Source organism: Muntiacus reevesi, chromosome 1 (genome assembly GCF_963930625.1).
Source record: "Muntiacus reevesi chromosome 1, mMunRee1.1, whole genome shotgun sequence".
Lineage (NCBI taxonomy): Eukaryota > Metazoa > Chordata > Mammalia > Artiodactyla > Cervidae > Muntiacus > Muntiacus reevesi.
The window spans coordinates 120,437,497-120,455,681 of NC_089249.1; the positions used below are offsets into that span (position 1 = coordinate 120,437,497).

The following is an 18,185-nucleotide window of genomic DNA, read 5'->3' on the forward strand; positions in this document are numbered from 1 at the left end:
ATTGAGGGCCTTGGTTGGATCTCTGGTTCAGGAGCTAAGTTCCTGTAAACTGAGCAGCATGGCCAAAAACCAAAAATAACCCCAGTGCAATGAGGCAGTTTTTGCATGGTAGTTAAGTCTATAGTTCTTGCAGACTAAGATGTTTTGCTTCCTTTATTGCTTTCCTATTGTAATTTTTTAAATGTAAACCATTTTTTACATTATAGTTTAACTTACAATGTTGTGATAGTTTCAGATGTACAGCAAAATGATTCAGTTATACACACACACATATGTATATATATATTCTTTTTCAGCTTCTTTTCCATTAGAGATTATTTAAATGCTAGATATTGAATATAGTTCCTTGTGCTATGTATTAGGTCCTTGTTTATCTATTTTATATGTAGTAATGTGTATATATTAATCCCCAATTCCCAGTTTATCTTCCTCCCACAGCTGCTATCCCCTTTGGTAACCGTAAGGTCAGTTTTTGTCTGTGGATCTATTTCTGCTTTGTAAATAAATTCATTTGTATCTTTGTTTTAGATTACATAAGTGATATCATATATTTGTCTTTGATTTACTTCACTCAATATGATAATCTCTAGGTTCATCCATGTTGCTGCAGATGGCATTATTTCATTCTTTATTATGACTGAGTAATAAATATTCTTTATCCATTCATCTGCCTATGGACATTTAGGTTGCCTCTATGTCTTGTTGTTATTTTTGTCGTTGTTGTTTGGCCGCTAAGTCACGTCCAACTCATTTGTGACCCCATGGACGATAGCCCACCAGGCTCCTCTGTCCACAGGATTTGTAGGTTGCTTTTTCCTTCTCAGGGGATCTTCCTGACCCAAAGAGTGAATCTGAATCTTCTGCACTGGCAGGAGGATTTTTTTTTTAACCACTGAGCCACCAGGGGAACCCTTCCATGTCTTAGTTATTGTAAACAGTGCTTCTATAAATGTTGGAATGCCTGTATCTTTTCAAATTAGAATTTTCTTTGGATATATGCCCAGGGGTGGGATAGCAGGATCATATGATTAATTCCTTTCTCTCCACAGTCTCTCTGGCATTTATTATTAGCAGACTTTTTAAGTGATGGTCATTCTGATCTGTGAGAGTGACATTTCATTGTAGTTTTGTATTTTTCTAAAATTAGCAATGTATGTATATGTGCATGCACAGTCATGTCCAACTCTGTGTAACCCCATGAACTGTAGCCTGCCAGGCTCCTCTGTCCATGGAATTCTCCAGGCAAAAATACTGGAATGGGTCGCCATTCCCTTCTCCAGGGGATCTTTGCAACCTAGGGATTGAAACCGAGTCTCCTGCATTGTAGGCAGATTCTTTACAGTCTGAGCCACCAGGGAAGTCCCAAATTAGCAATATTGTGCATCTTTTCATGTGCCTACTGACCATCTGTATGTCTTTTTCTGAGAATTGTATCTTTAGGTCTTCTGACCATTTTCTGATTATGTTGTTTGCTTTTTGATATTAAGCTGTATGAGTTATTTATATATTTTGGAAATTAATCCCTTGATATCTCCCAGTCCGTAGGTTGTCTATTCATTTTGTTTATGGGTTTATTTGCTGTGCAAAAGTTTTTAAGTTTAATTTGGCCCTATTTGTTTATTTTTCTATTTGTATTACTCTAGGAGATGAATAAAAAAAAATTCCTGAAATTTATTTCAAACAGTGTAAATTCTTGTTTCTTTTCACAGTCCTTATTTTAAACTCTATTTTGTCTGATATAAGTATGGCTACTGCAGCTTTCTCTTTTAAAATTTTTATTTATTTATTGGCTGGGCTGGGTCTTCATCGCTATGCGCAGGCTTTCTCTAGTTGTGGTGAGTGGGGGCCACTCTTCCAGTGTGTGAGTCCATTTAGTGTGTGTAGTGAGTGAGTTCTCATTGTGATAGTTTCTCTTGTTTAAGGGCACAGGCTCTAGGTACATGTGCTTCAGTGGCTGTGGCACCCTGGCTGTATAGCACTGGCTTGGTAGCTATGCATGGGCTTAGTTTTCCCGCTAAGGCATGTGGGATCTTCCCAGACCAGGGCTAGAACCCATATCCCCTATGCTGGCATCAGGGTTCTTAACCACTGGACCACCAAGGAATTCCCTCCAGCTTTCTTTTGATTTCCATTTTCATGAAGTACCTTTTTCTAATCCCCTCGCTTTCAGTCTATGTATATTTCTAGATCTGAAGTGAGTCTTTTGTAGGCAGCACATATATGGAAGCTGTTTCTTCACCCATTCAGCCAGTCTATATCTTTTGGTTGGATCATTTAATCCATTTATGTTTAAGGCGATTATTGGTATATATGTTCCCACTGGTTTCCCAGGTGGCTCAGTGGTAAAGAATTTACCTGCCAAGCAAGAGATGCGGGTTTGATCTCTCGGTCAGCAAGATCCCCTGGGGGAGGAAATGGCAACCCACTCCAGTATTCTTGCCTGGAACATCCCATAGACAGAGGAGCCTGGTGGGCTACAGTTCATGGGATCGCAGAGTCAGACATGACTTAGCGACTAAACAATAGCACCAGTAGCTTGTTCCTATTGTCATTTTATTAATTACTTTGGATTTGTTTTTGTAGGTGTTTTTTCCCCTTACTTCTTTTGTTCTCTTCTTTTGTGATTTGATGACTATCTTTAGTATTATGTTTGGATTTCTTTTTCTTTTTCTGTGTAAATTTTTGTTTTGTGGTTACCATGATGTTTTTGCACAGCAATCTATCTAGATAGATACTTTGCATTTGTACTCTCCTCCCCTCATGATTACTGTTTTTGATATTATTTTCTAATCTAAATATTTTGTGTATCCCTTAACTTCTTATTGTGGATATGAATGAATTTACTACTTTTGTCTTTTAATCTCCCTACTAGATTTCCTACTTTTATTCTATGAAAACTGAAGTGTTTTTGAACTTGAGCTCCATTACTTAATGGGCTTCTCTGGTGGTTCAGATGATAAATCTGACTGCAATGCAGGAGACCTGGTTTCAGTCCCTGGGTTGTAAAGATCCCCAGAGAAGGGAATGGCAACCCACTCCAGTATTCTTGCTTGGGAAATCTCATGGACAAAGGAACCTAGCAGGCAGTCCTTAGGGTCACAAAAGTCAGACTTAATAACTTTGTGACTGTTAGCACATTAAATACACTACTTTAGTGTTTTTTAATTTGTAAGATGAGGATAACAATGTCTACCTCAGCAATTATCCAGATAATTGAAAGAAATAAATGTTAATTTAAAGCATTCAGCATAGTCCCTAACATATAAGAAGTGCTCCTTGAAAGAAAGCTGTTATTATTTTGAATGATTATAGAGATCCAGGGAAGGTCTTTGTGTATATATGTGTACATTTGGGTAATTCCGACCAAGATTATGGTGAACTGGCTAGAGAAATAAGCCATAGGGAAACATTTGGAGACTTGTTGCCGAGATGAAGTAATGATGTAGGCTGACCTCAGGCAGTAGAGGCAGAGATGGAGGGACTGCAGAAGCTGGGGAGAGATATTATGTGAGGCAGTTTTGAAGTGTGCTTAATAGGTCTGTGTAGTCGCATAGGGATGCAAGATTAGAGAAAAGGAGGGGTCAAGGTTACCCTAAAGTCAGGAGCCTGGCGGTGTTGACTAAGAATAATACATGTAATGAGGAAGTTTTCAGAGGAAGCTGGTGAGTTTGGAAATAAGGAAAAGATTTGGAGACTGATAGTTGGTGAAGCCATGGGAAGAAGGACTAATCCAGAAAAACATATAAAGTGAGAAGAGGAAAGATGAAAGGGCCCTGGGGAAAATTCCCCAGTTTAAGAGTTAAAAGTTTAAAGACGGAGACAGAAGAATGGTCAGAGAGACAGGAGGAAACTTGGAGACAATGGCATTATGGAAGCAAAAGGAAAAGTACATTTCAAGAAATGAGGGATAGTTATTGGGGTAACAGAATGCATAACAAGTAGACTTATATGCAGTGGCTTCCCACACAAAGTTTACTGCTATGTGTAAAAGTTAAGTTTACTGTGTATGTGTGTATGTTGGGAGGGTGCCCTGCTCCAGGAATTTATTCAGGAACCCAGGTTGATGCAACCAGACATTTTAATCCTTTCCTTTCTGGGTCACCTTGAGGGTGGATCCCCATACCAGACAAGTGGAAGAAAAAAGCTTGGAGAAGAAAACGGAGGAGGCAAAACCACTCAAGCATAGCACCAGGCCTGAAAATAGCACAGAGCTCATCAAATGAAGAGAACCCAGTTACACAACCACACCCGAAGGCTGGGAAATGTAGTCCAGGCAAGGACCCAGGAAGAAGAGAAGCTGCCCTTGCTCTCTGCTGCAGGAAGGTTAAGAAGTTTGGCTTGAAAGGAGAGTGAAGAGATTATGCAGTTTGGCAATTTGACATCATTGGTGACCTTCCTCTGCAAGAATATTTAGCAGAGCCCTGGAGGTTGAAGTAGAGTGGCCAAATATAGGGCTCAGCTGATCAAAGAAGTCAGGCTGCTCTTCACACCCTGTTCTTTCCAGGAATTACCAGGAGCTATCAACAGATTGCATGCTAGTCACCTGGCTGCTGCAGGGTGGGAAAACTTATCAACAGAATCAGGCCCAAAGCTTTTTCTTTCTGCAGAAAACTTCAGGGTGTTGCGATCACTGTGGCTATGTTCCCAGAGCTCCAGCTTGACTGTCTAGAGCCCAATAAACCCTGCCCCCCCCACCCCATAGCATGTGGGGCTGTCAGGGATCTGAAGGGAGGAGGCATCTGCTGCCTGGGTGTGTGCAGTATGTGTGTGCACACATCCCTGAGGGTGCATATCTTCCTGTGTTGTCTATTTGAAGATGATACTCGTCCCTCTTTGGATTTTTGGTAGCAAAGTTTAACTCTTAATTTGCTTATTTTCCAAGAGCTAAAACCGCAGATATCATGAGGTGATTCAGTGTGCAATCATTGTCACAAGAAATGCCCTTACGTAGGCTTAACTGAAGAAAATAATTATTATCTGACACACACACACACTCCAGTTCACATGCTGAAGGCTACTGTTTTTTGTTATTTAGTTGCTAAGTCAAGTCTGAATCTTTTGTGACCCCGTAGTCTATAGCCTGCCAGGCTTCTCTGTCCATGGGATTTTCCAGGCAAAAATACTGGAGTGGGTTGCCATTTCCTTCTCCAGGGATCTTCCCAACCCAGGGATTGAACTCATGTTTTCTTCATTGACAGGCAGATTCTTTATCACTGCACCAGCAGGGAAACCCAAAGGCTACTGTTACAAACCTCTAAATAAGACTTTCAGTGGGTGAGGCTGGCTGGAGTCATGAGCATTCTGCCCCCTCGAACACATATACTTAATCACACATTCAACCTACAACTTTCCCCAGCAGGATATGTAACTGGGTTTCTCCTAGTGGACTGGATTCATTTTTATTGATTGAGCAAACATTTAGAGAAAGCCCACTGAATCTGAGGAACCCATTTTAGGCCCTGAGAATTGCAGTAAAACTCCCACTACTCTATTGTTTCCTACCATATCTTTTAAAGTTACATCATGAAGTGTACTTTTAGCTGTTTCAGAGTCTGCTAGTTCCATGGGGGAATCTGGAAGACAGAGAAATTTTTTCACCAAAGGGATGAAGGTGGGTGTTATGCTTGTGACTTCCTCAGCTCTGAGAGGAGAGCGAGGCTCTACATGTGTGGCGCAGGCATTATATGGAACCTCAATCTTCCGAACTCTTTCTCTCAGGAGTCTCTGTGACCTGCAAGCTTAGACAAGCCTTAAAGTCACTAGGATGGTTAAGTCACTAATTTAAACTCGTTGAAATAAGCAGAACACCCTGCCAACCCACACACGCGCACACACACTATTTGAATTATAATACATAATTCTTTAAGCACCAAATTTCTCCCAATCTGACACTAATTATAAAAATGCAACTAAAGCATAACCAAATCAAGGAATGAAAGATAAAGAAGATATTTCAAATAAGAGATACTATCTTCTAGTGGTGAAAAAAATCTCTTGACATGGGGACTAGCAGAGGTAGGAAGATGGTTTTAAGGAAGTGGGAGATGAAAATGAAGTCCAGAAGAAGAGATTTAAGAGGTGTTAAGCCAGGCAGATGGAAGAGAAGAGAGAGGAAAATGGGAGACTCAAGACAGAGAGGGCCACTGCCGAGAAGTTTGCGTCTGTCGTTCTGACGTCAAGATTAAGGCACTCATCAGTTATTTCAAATGAAAATTTCTGGGCAAGCACAATATCTTTTAAAAATCATCTTGAGGATCACTTTGCTGTACAAAAGCCCAGTTAACTTCCTTCTGTGGGGTGACGTCATCTCTCCTCATCCAGAATTGCACACAGAGAGCTTTCACCTTCCTTCCATGAGCTAAATGGACTCTCAGAGGCAAATGATATTTAATTGATCTTCACTTGTTCTAGCACTTTCCAGGTGTGAGGTTTTCTACTAGAATTATTTAATATAGTTTTAAAATAGTCCCCTTTTAGCTATTTGTGTCCTTTTCGGAGGTGTTAAATGTGGAAGCAATTATCCTTTTCTTGACAGGATTTTTTTTTTCTTGGCTCAGTAAAGCTTTGTGCTTTGTGACACCTGATGCGTAGGTAAGGAATCGGGCTTATTTTCTATTAATTTGCAGTGAGTTTCTTTCCCTTAGAGACCTGAAGGGGTAGGATGTATGCTTCTCTGAGAAAGAAACCACAATCTGTTAAGTGTGTAGGAGGACACTAAAAGCTGGAAAAGATTATATTCTAGCAAAGGAAAATGTGGAAATCTTCCTTTTGTGTTACTCCATAAACATGGCAGAAAGGCAAAAAAGAGCTGATTAAGTGGTTTCATGGGAAGTAACCTAGAAAAGGACACTCTTTGGGGTTGAATTATTTCTTGTCTTCTAAATTGGAATCTTTTTTAGAGTGTGTGAAGTATCATATTTTTAGTTGATGGGCCCATGAATTTGAAAGGCTCAGGTTCCTACTAGTGTTCAGTAAGCTGGGGCACCGCCAGCAGAAAAGATAAAATAAGCTCCCAGATTTCATCGAGGGTGTCTGATGTGTGCCAAGAGAATTTATTTTTCACATTCAAAGAGAATAAGTTTTTGTTGTTGTTGTTCATAGAATGATGAGCATACCAGCGTAGATAGTTTGCGTTCTGCCTAAACCGTGGCAGTAGTGAACTGTCTTGGAGAATGTAAGATGTTTTACACTGCATGAAACTGAAGCCAAAATATATTAGAAAATACAACTGCTTTTTCCATTTTCAGATTCTAGTGAGAAAGTAGATCATTTCAAAGTTGCCTAGCAAACTGCCACTCCCCAAAGATTAACAAATATCATCCCAGAGCCAGAGGCGGATAGGAATGGCATGTCAGAAGGAGTTTTCAGAACCCAATGATTCTTTGTGAAACATGGGCCGTATTTACAGGGGGTTGAAATCAGTTAGGGCAAAATCATCTTAGTAACTTCTGTAGAGCATTTCCAATGGGGCAGCCATTTTACTGAGTCCTTTTTGTGTACCATATTAGACATCTATCACCTCTAGGAAATAGTTATGATTATCATCTTCTGAAAATGAGAAAATCAAGATAGAGAGAGGTTAAGTAATTCTCTCAGGGAAATACTACTCATAAACAGGGGAGGAGAAGCATGAAGAGCTCTGGAATTGAATTCAAATGATCAGAGTCCCAAGACTGTGAACTCAACTGTATGGAACACAGAATCTGGAAATCCTTTTATGATTGAGACAGTTGAGGGGTCCAAGTCTGGTTGGCTCACAGAGATGCTGGTGATCAAGGCCATCTATATAGGAAAAGTGGAAATGGATAGAGTTTACCTTTGGTTTCTCTTGCCTTCTCTTTATCCACCTTCAAGGGTTCCCACCACTTGTTCTAACCCCACTCCTGATTGCAAATTGAAGTCTCATTTCTAGAGGATTTTTTTTCTAGGAGGGATTACTATTAGAAGTAAATTATGATACTAGTTTATAAAATATTAAGGAGTCACTCCTTTAAGGGGTCTTGGTATTTCAGTAGGAAATTTTTGAATGATAAAATATTTTCAAAACATATAGGGATCATTTCTAAAAGTGATGCTTCATTTCAAACCAGTGGGGATGGTATTTTTCAATTAGGGGCTCTGTCTGAAGCCCTCAAGGCACATTGTGGAATGGCGGTGGCAACTTTCTTATCTCTTGGAAAGTCCTCTTTTATTTCAGAAATGGAAAGATAGAATTGAAAGAAGGAGGAAACATTTTGAGGATGGAAAGTGATGCAAAAGGGGGGAAGAAAAGCACGAAATCTCATAATGGGGTGATGAGTTCCAACTCCACCTCTGCTAGTGTCTAGCCAGGTGACTCGAATGCATGTTGGCAGTCAGGACCTTCTCAGTGTTGCTGCCCTCCCCCTCTGCCCCTGCCATACTGTCTGAGAGCTGAGAGGAGGGGCCAGATCAGGAAGGGAAATGCTAGAGATTGATAGAGGAGAACTGTCTAGAAGGAAAAGACTGTAAGTTATGAGGCTAAGTTGCTAAGGTGAATCAATGGCATTGCATTCATTCATTCATTCGTTTAACGGATATTTATTGATTGCTTCTGCAGTTCTCTTGGGTCTGAGACTAGACTCACTTGGATTAGCTCTACACTGCATTTTGAAATGCTGATTTTGCAGAATTGTGTCTTTATACACTTAGAATCTGATAAAGCCAACCAACTTAAGGTATTAAGTCCAGGTATTCTCTTGATCCTTCTTCAAATAAAGCTTCCAATGAGAACTTTGGAATGTTAAACAAATACCATTTTCTATCTTACCACATTATCCTAGAATACTCTGGCCAGAATGCTTATTTAAGCAGCACATATTTAATCAGAAGATCTACCACTAAACAGGGCCCCTGCTCTCTCTGGTAGGTACACACATGTGGTTGGGAAAATATCAAAAATATAGTCATTGTTTACCTACTTGTGAAACTCCAACGGTTCCCAAGTTAACCACAGCAATTGAAATCACATAGGATGATGTGAACCACTGGATTATTAAGAACTGTCCAGGATTTTAACTGACGATCATGGATTACATTCTTATTCTTCAACCAGGGCCATGTGCAACATAGTGATGCGTGATGATATACCTCCAGCTTTTGACTTAAGATTTTAGGTCAAAAGTGGTAGATATTAGTCAGGACTGATTTCAAGATCTAAAAGAGGTTGACCTTAGTCATCCTGCTTTGACTATGCTATTGGGAGTTTGCACCCAACTGCTCCCTGAGTATACCAGTCTCACCAGCCTGCACATACAAAATAAGGCCATGATGATGTTAATTCCTGAATTTCCCTGGCCTTGTCGTTCTCTTATTACCAAACTGTTGAACCTCTCCAGCCCAGCTCTCCCACCTTCTCCCAGCCTGAGGGCTGTCTGACAGGGGCTCAGGGAGAAATCTGCACCCACTGAGGACAGCTGCAGCCTCACAGGTCCGTCCAGCATCTGCTGTGCCAGCTCCCACTGCTCCTGGGGAAGAAAGCCGCTCTCCACAGACCCTGTGTCCTAGGCTTCCCACTGTGTCGCCTGGTGCCGTGTTCTCTTCAGGCGACACCAAACTGCTGGAGCTACAGTGTGTTCCACAGACGAAAAGAAAGACCCCTCCCCTCACTAACTCAGTACCCTACCTGTCACCTGGGCCCTGAGCTAGAACTACCTGGCATAAGCAAACAAGGTTTTCAGATTTTTGCCTCTCTCCCCAACACATTTCCAATGCACCTCATGAGGTGATGTCACGGACTGCCAGAGAGACATATCATCTCCTCCAATATTTTCAACTCTGCCCTCTCTCCCCCAGGTCCCCACAAACCAACTCTGCCCCCCTTTCAGTTCAGCCAAAAGCTAAAAATCTTTATGGGTGTCCACGTATGCAATCTATAACTTACGGATCACTGGTCTCATCTTCCCAGTCTCCATTCAGGCTCATTCAGGCCCATGCTGCTACCCATTCATAAAATTGTCTGGTTTTGCTGAGTTCATAAACACAGGGAACTGAGGGGTCTGGTGGGGCCTGAGGGGTCTGGAGCCATCCGGCAGTATAGAGAATGCACATGAGAACCACCCCCAATTGAAGGCATCACAGTGCTAGACAGAAGAGCTGCTTTTGAGGAGTTTATGAACTCTTTCCAGCATGACTGCCTGCTGAGTGAGATGGAGCTCAACATGTGGAACGTAATTTGGCCTAGAAGACACACTTGCACATAGCTGAGAAAAAGGTTCCTGTGGGCTTCAACACAGCCTGGAGCTTTAGTCTCTGCCCTTCAGTTTTCTCAGGGCATGAGAAGGCAGGGAGTTGTGGAATTCAGATGGGGGAAAGGCACACCATCTTCATCATATGGACTTCGGTGGAGACCAAGAGACAGAACTCCTGGGGAGTGATGTCGCTCTTCGTACAGACACAGAGGGCCATGTTTTATTGACCCCAGAATCCTCAGGGCTAGGCAGTAAGAAGGCACTGTTTCCTTTATGACTTCATTCCCTCTTACCTTTTGACTTAAAAACAGGACCTCCAGTCATTCATTCTGGAATCAAAGACCTCAAGGTCTTGAAAACCACGCAGTCTGGATTTGAAGGATTCCTCAAGGATCAGTTCACCACCCTCCCTGAGGTGAAGGACCGGTGCTTTGCCACCCAAGTGTACTGCAAGTGGCGCTACCACCGGGGCAGAGACGTGGACTTTGAGGCCACCTGGTATGAAGAAGTGCTAGGGTCTGGCACTGGAGCAGGTAGTGTCGCCCTCTTTTCCAGGGGCCTAGGAGTCTTCAGTCTGAAAGAGAAACTTGGAAGCCATTTAGTTCAACCTCCCCATTGTAAGAAATCCCTTCTGATGGGTAACAGAAAGAACACTGGTCTTACTCTGAGTTAGTAAACCTGCACTTGAATCTTAGATGCTCTTAGCTATAACAGCCTTAAGTGGACTGCCTGATTTCTCTGATTCTATCTTTCCTAATTGGCTAAATCAGTATTACACAAACATGATTGGATATCAGAACCACTTGGAGGGTTTGTTACACTATAGCTTGCGGAGCCCATCTGCAGAGGTTCTGATTCTGTGGCCTGGAATGGGACCGGAGGACTTGCATTTTCTAACAAACTCCCAGGTGTTGCCCATGCTGCTGGACCAGAGGCCACACTTCCAGAATCACTGAATCATGTGAGGATAGTGGCCTTGTCACTTCATAGCAGGTGCAGGGAGAGCTAAAACCAGGCTGTCAAGGGCTTTCCTGATTTTAACACTGAAGGTCCCATGTAGGAAACCCCTTGGTCCCAGTCAAATTGGCCACTGTAGGCCAAACTCAAAACAAGATGACAGTTACAGAAGCATTTTCTAAATGATAAATTCTTTAACATTGTAAAAGTATGACTTTTATTTTAACATCCTTGACAAGCAGTGATTAGGCCTCTGAATTCCCAGTTTGCTTTTGACCAGGTATCTCATTCCTTTGTCAAAGTTCTAATTGTTAGAATCTTGTACTATGTGATGAGCTAGAATCTGCCTCCGGTAGCTTCCTCCCACGGGCAGAGTGTTGCTCTGCTCCTTTTATTATATGCTAGGTTGGAAATGTTTGAAGAGAACCTCACCTCAGTCTTTTTTTTTTTCACCTCGTTTTTTCAAGTGTTACCCATGGGCAGCAGTCTGATGTATTTATGTTGAAATGAGTATGAAATTGAGATAGTCAGGGTACCAGCTGGGCATCCCACTAAGGAGAAGGACTGAGAGTGGATCATTTAACTTTTAAGCTCAGATTCCTTCCAAATTGGGGATGATAATAATAATAGGAGCTGCCTCAGGTACATTGAGAAAATTTAATGAAGTAATCACATAAAACACTTAGCCTACAGCCTGGCATAGTAAAAACCCTCAAAAATGCAGCAGTTCAAGCAACCAGCCAAGCCAAGCAGCACAAAGATTAGAATATGAGGAAGTCTTCATAAATTCTTCAAGCATGGAGGGGAAACTTACCCTGGGATGCCCATTGAGCCCTGGTGCCAGATTATGAAGATGGCCTAGTTATGTGCAATATGTCTGTTGACTGGTGTGTGTGTGTGTGTGTGTGTGTGTGTGTGTGTTTTGGCATTATAATATACCCCCATGCTGTGCTAAGTCACTCTGTCGTGCCTGCCTTTTTGCGCCCCTGTGGACTGTAGCCCACCAGGCTCCTCTCTCCATGGGATTCTCTAAGTGGGAACACTGGAGTGGGTTGCATGCTCTCCTCCAGAGGATCTTCCCAACCCAGGGATTGAACCCGCATCTCTTAGGTCTCTTGCCCTGGCAGGTGGGTTCTTTACCACTAGCACCATCTGGGAAGTCCCTGTAATCCTCTCTAAAACCAGCAATAAAATTGTTTTGGGGGTGGGGGACAGAGAGGTCACCATATCTTAGTTTCACAGTGAATTCCCAAAGACCACCCTGTGGGAGCCCTCAGTTGTCCTTTCTGTGTTCTAGGGAGGCTGTCAGGGGCATTGTCCTGGAAAAATTTGCTGGACCCTGTGACAAAGGCGAGTACTCGCCCTCAGTCCAGAAGACCCTCTATGACATCCAGGTGCTCTCCCTGAGCCAGCTTCCTGAGGTACGTTTTGTCACTTGCCATTCTGAAGATTGAGAGAACTTTCTGTGTCTCCTGTTAGCTGTGAGAAAGAGCTGAGAGTTAAAATAAGAAAGTGGAAGACACATGAAAAATGACATCTGTTGTTGCTCAAAAGCTTGTTATAGCAAGTGAGAAAAGAGAAAAAAAGTGGAAAAATCTGTGCAACCTGAAAACATAGGCCACTGCTGTAGTTCTTTAGTTTTCTTGAAGACTCTGAGTCTCTTCAATCTGCTACAATTTGAGTCTTATATTTAGGACACTCAAATGGCCTGAAGGAGGGGTAATTATCCCAAGGGTCTATGTTTCAGGAGAGCCAGAGAATGAAGGATAGATGCAGAGAGATTGCATCCATCCATCCATTTGATATTATTGAATGTTACTATGTCTCTATCAGCACATGAGAAAATCAGGGATAAATTAGACATAGAGTCCCATAGACTCTACCCTCAATGAGTTCATCATTCAGTGAAAGAAGAAAGTAAGTAAGCTAACTATTCAATAAACAATAGAATATGATGGAAATTCAGGAGACGGCACCTAACTCAAGTATATGTGAAATGCCTATCAGGCTCTCTGGAAGGAGAGGTATTTGAATTGAGCCTTAAGGGACAAGTAGGGGTTTTCTGGGTTCATACTCAAGGATGAGGGAGGGGTAGGTATGGACAATAGGAGACAGCATGAACAGGCATTTATTGTTGAAGGTCTGCCACACGTGAGGCTCCAGAAGTGAAAGCCCTTCCATGTGCCTAGGTGGGAAACAGGTCTGGAGGGCTTTGTGATCTTTGTAGAGTCTATATTTTATCCTGAAAAAATCTTAGGAGCCACCGAGGGGTCTAAGCAAGGTGCCATGCTACCAGCTTTGCACTCTAGAAAGACTGCTCTGAAAGATGTGTGATAGATTAAAAGGATGATGGGCCATAGACAAGGAGACCTATTGGGAGGTTATTGCAGGAAGCTGGAAAGGAGGGCATGAACCATGGCCATGATGGGATGGAGAGGACAGTGCTATCCTTAGACCTGGGCAAGAGGGACACCCACTGTGGCCCAGAGGCCCCCTTCAGGTCATCCTCTAGCTATGCTTCTCTCTACTGGAAGAGGCACTTCAAGGCAGTGAACACTTCGGGAGCCCATGCTTCCCCTTATAGACCATTCTCTGGGATATTTGCCGTCAGGCAACTTGACATACAAGCTGGAATATCCACCCACGTGAGTCCGAGAGAGAGGATAGGGTGGGCCAGGGGTTGGAGGCTGGCTCTTCCCATGCTACCAAGTCCTGGCCTGATGCTGCAAGGAGTCAGAGGATTTAAAATTTGGTCCTGGCCTTCCAGATAGTTTTGAAGGACTGAAGGATAGTTGTGAAGGACTATCTGTTAAGTTACAGAGATAGAACATATTTCTATCTCTGTATTTTAGCTTGATTCATAACTTTAAATCTTTAAACATGTGGTATGAGTGTGTGCTAAGTCACTTCAGTTGTGTCCAACTCTTTACAACCTTACGGACCATAGCCTACCAGGCTCCTCTGTCCATGGGATTCTCCAGGCAAGAACACTGGAGTGTGTTGTCATTTCCTCCTCCAAGTGATCTTCCTGACCTAGGGATTGAACCCACCTCTCCTGCATCTCCTGCATTGGCAGGTGGGTTCTTTACCACTAGTGCCACCTTGGAAGTCCAAAACATCTGGTGTGGGGACCTCCAAATGCTCTTACTCCAGGGCCTGCAAATGTTGAGGACAGGCCTGGAGAAGAGGGTATGGACTGAGTGGGAACTGAAGAGGTTGATGGGTCAACATCTGGAAGCCAGCTGGATGCTGAACATTTCCCAGGTGTCTGACACCAGGAGATTTTACTTTTCTGAGAAATGGATTTCATACACAGAGGGAGGGGTGAGTCTATCATTTAATAATAGTACTAGCTAGATAGAACAGTGTCGAGCAGTAGAGGAACATCAGATGGTGTCCCAGAGACAGAAGTGGAATCTGAGTAATGAGCTAATTGGAGGTTAGGGATGAGTAGTGATAGAGACAGATTGCTAGTTTTCCAATGTAATATGTATTATTGTGGATTCCAGATAGAAGATATGGAAATCAATCTGCCGAACATTCACTACTTTAACATAGACATGTCCAAAATGGGACTGATCAACAAGGAAGAGGTAAGAGAACTTTTAAAATATTTAAAGCACATTTCCCCTGCCTTGCCCACTTTTTAACCCTCTTTGTAAACTTGGGGTGATACAACTGCCACAACTCTTTTTTTTTTTTCCATTTATTTTTATCAGTTGGAGGCTAATTACTTTACAATATTGTAGTGGTTTTTGTCGTACATTGACATGAATCAGTCATGGATTTACATGTATTCCCCATCCCGATCCCCCCTCCCACCTCCCTCCCCACCCCATCCCTTTGGGTCTTCCCAGTGCACCAGGCCCGAGCACTTGTCTCATGCATTGTGGCTGTTGGGATATTTATAGTTGCAACTGTTTAGAGCCCACTTAGACTCTGGCCTTTCAATATCTGAGGCTGGTATGCCATAGAAGTGGATGAATACTTATAGAGGAGGCTTGAAAGTTGCAGAGAGTAAAAGACAAAGAAAGAACAGAGTGTGCCCAAAGAAACAGCTCTGAGATCCACTTCTCCAAAAGGTGCCACAGAAGGTCACAGTTTCATTATTTTTCCATCACAAGGCAATGAGAAGAAAGGGAAAAGATTATCTTTTTATTTTCTTCTATCATCCCTTTTAAATAGTCAGTTTGAGTAGCATGTAATAAACACACACAAAATGAAAGATATTTGTGTTTCTAATTGCGATTACAGCAGGCAAGACGAGGAAGTTCAGTTTTCGAAAGGGAACCCAGCCTTAGAAAAAGCACTTAACCATGACTTGCTTTTAGACATGGCAGAAGGTTCAGCCAAGCTAGTGTGTCTCACTAGCCAGCCTGAAGTCCCAACAAATAGGCCTGCTGTGCTCAGTCTAGGGAGATCAGAACTGTCCCTCCCCACTTGGATCACTCTCAGACTGGCAGGACATCTCTGATCCATCTTCCCATGGGCTTCCAGGGTGCTAAAAAAAAGCACCATTCTGTTGGCTGCTTCTAGTGTGTTGGGGAAATGAGATAGGAAGGGACCCTCTGTTACCGTGGCTGCGCGGCCAGAGAATCATCTCCTTTGATGGCAAAAGGTCAGTGAAGGGTGTCCAGAAGGTCCTACCTCCTGGGCCTGCTGCCCCAGGAACCTTATCAGTCACAGCCGCCTGGCCAGGTACCTTGTTTCTGTTCTGTGCGTTAGGCTCCATCACGCTCTGTACTGCGACAGCTGTGAGGGAGGCTGGGGAGCAGCGCTGGGTAAGTAAGGTCATGCTGAGGTGCCTGGCATGGCTGAAATAGGGTCCGAGTTGCAGAGGATAGTCACTGTCCATTCAGGTGGAAGGACAGGCAGCCCTGTGTACTTCCGAGGATGGAGGGGATGTAGATTCCCAGAATGCCACTGTTAATTTGGATGTAAAGACTCTTTTGACAGCTTACTTTCTAAAGGGCAGAAAGGGGACATGTTCAGCAAAGATGACACCAATGGGCCCCAAGCAGAGAAAGGCTCAGGCTCATGGCTAGAGCAGTGCATAGCTCAGGAACCCCAACCTAAGGAGGAGGGTCTCCCAAGGCTCCTGATACCACAGGCCTGCAGTGATCCTAGCTCGATGGTGTTCCGGTAGACCAAGGCCACTGTGTCTTTTGCTCTAAGAAGTCAGACTCAAAACTTCCCCTGGAGACCTGCAGGCAGGAAGGCCTGAGGTCCTTTGGGTCAGGCTCTGTGTAAAGGCACTCAAGGGGTTGAGCAAGCTGTCCCTATGTCTGTGTTTGCACCTTGAGGATGGCTGGTCACGCTTGGGACCTCACTCAGCAAGTGCCTACAAAGTGAGGGCAACATATGAGAAGCAGGAGTCAGGACACAAAGAAAACAGCAGAGAAGTGACTAATGCAGAGTGGAGGACAGAAGAACTGCAAATGCACAGCTGTCTAGAGCCATTTAGCACTGGGCTAAGAGTCCTGAGGACCTCAAATGTCCCTGAGGGCATAACTGTATTATAGCATTGGACAATGATTGATGTTCAAAGTGAGTCATCAAGCAAAGGCCAAATTATGTTCACTACACTCTGTTTAAAAAGCAGGGATATGTAATGCATCTGAGAAACATTTATATCCTGATAATTAAAAATTGTTGAAAAACTCTAATTTTCTGGAAAATCACCTCATCTCTCTTCAGTGTCTCTGAAAGTGCCCTGTGGTTTTTCTACAGGTCTTGTTACCATTAGACAATCCATATGGCAGAATTACTGGTACAGTCAAGAGGAAGCTGACTTCAAGGCTGTGACATTGTGGCCACCAGTGGGAGTCCATGCTCCATTGAGGCATTCCTTAAGCTACTTGTGATGCTGGAAATCATAGTGTATAGTCATGCAAATTTTCAACCTAGCATGTTGATTTATAGTGTTCATTTTCCTCCTAAATGAAAGAATTCTTCTATACCTAGCTCAGCAAAGTATTTTGGGATTAGTAATTAAAACATGTGTTGTGGATACAGTTTATTTCACAAATGCTGAGTAGTATTAGAATAATCATAAATCAGTATTTCATTTTAGCGGTCTTGGGCCTTCCTATCTTCGAGGAGCTTTAGAATGCATCCAATAGGAAGATAATCATGAATCAATGGAGGTGTGATAACAGTTAATCTTGTGAACAAATTTAAGAAGCCAGCATTGCTTTCATCCTACTGATGCTAAAACTTGCTCCTTGGCCATGCAGAAAATGTAATGATAAAGTAATATTTTTAAAAATACCACCATTGTGACTTCAATTAGACTGAATATTTGAGTTCTTAAATATGCTCTAGCATATGTATTATTGGGAGTTTATTTCTACTCTAAAAGTACTTTTGAAATTTTAATGTATTGGTTTTATGACTTTTACAGCCCTTAAAGAATGTTTAGTACACACTGAGGCATTGTAAAAAAAAGTGTAAATTGTTTTTCTTTGAATAATGTATCACTTTTGCACAAAGTCACATTTAATAAATGGTAAGTCATTCTCCAGGTGGCTGAATATACATATAGAAAGAAGACTAAAGACTATATGTATGAATGTATCAGCAGTGATGATTTCTGGATGGTGGGATTATGAGTGATTTTTGTGTTTTGTCTTGAGATTGAATCTTCTAGATATGAACATTTATTACTTTTATAATCAGAGAAATAAATATAATTGATGATTTAAAGATACATGTGTATTTGAATGGTGGTCATCTTTACATCAGTAAACTAACACTACTGTTGTACATATACCATAAAGCTTCATAAACTGGAATTTTAGAAACCCATGACTAAAAGTTGTTTACATGAACATCCTAGATAACCTTCCTCCATTAAAAAATTGTCATCCTGCTTATTTAACTTATAGGCAGAGTATATCACATGGAATGCAGGTATATTATCACCCTGCTTATTTAACTTATATGCAAAGTACATCATACAAAATACCAGGCTGGATGAAGCACAAGCTGGAATAAAGATTGCCAGGAGAAATATCAATA

The 18,185-nt window shown here is 42.3% G+C and overlaps 1 protein-coding gene across 2 annotated transcripts in view; it reads left to right on the plus strand.

Annotated features, from left to right (window-relative positions):
• The window catches only part of LOC136149659 (uricase), a 123,746-nt gene extending 106,697 nt beyond the window's left edge, over window positions 1-17,049 (plus strand). For both annotated transcript variants that reach the window (XM_065910106.1, XM_065910116.1), the window contains exons 8-11: window positions 10,520-10,706; window positions 12,463-12,586; window positions 14,675-14,758; window positions 16,896-17,049. In XM_065910106.1, coding sequence (XP_065766178.1) covers window positions 10,520-10,706; window positions 12,463-12,586; window positions 14,675-14,758; window positions 16,896-16,970 — 470 coding nt within the window. In that variant the 3' untranslated portion in view covers window positions 16,971-17,049. The remainder of the gene's footprint in view (window positions 1-10,519; window positions 10,707-12,462; window positions 12,587-14,674; window positions 14,759-16,895) is intronic.
• The last annotated feature ends 1,136 nt before the right edge of the window (window positions 17,050-18,185 follow it).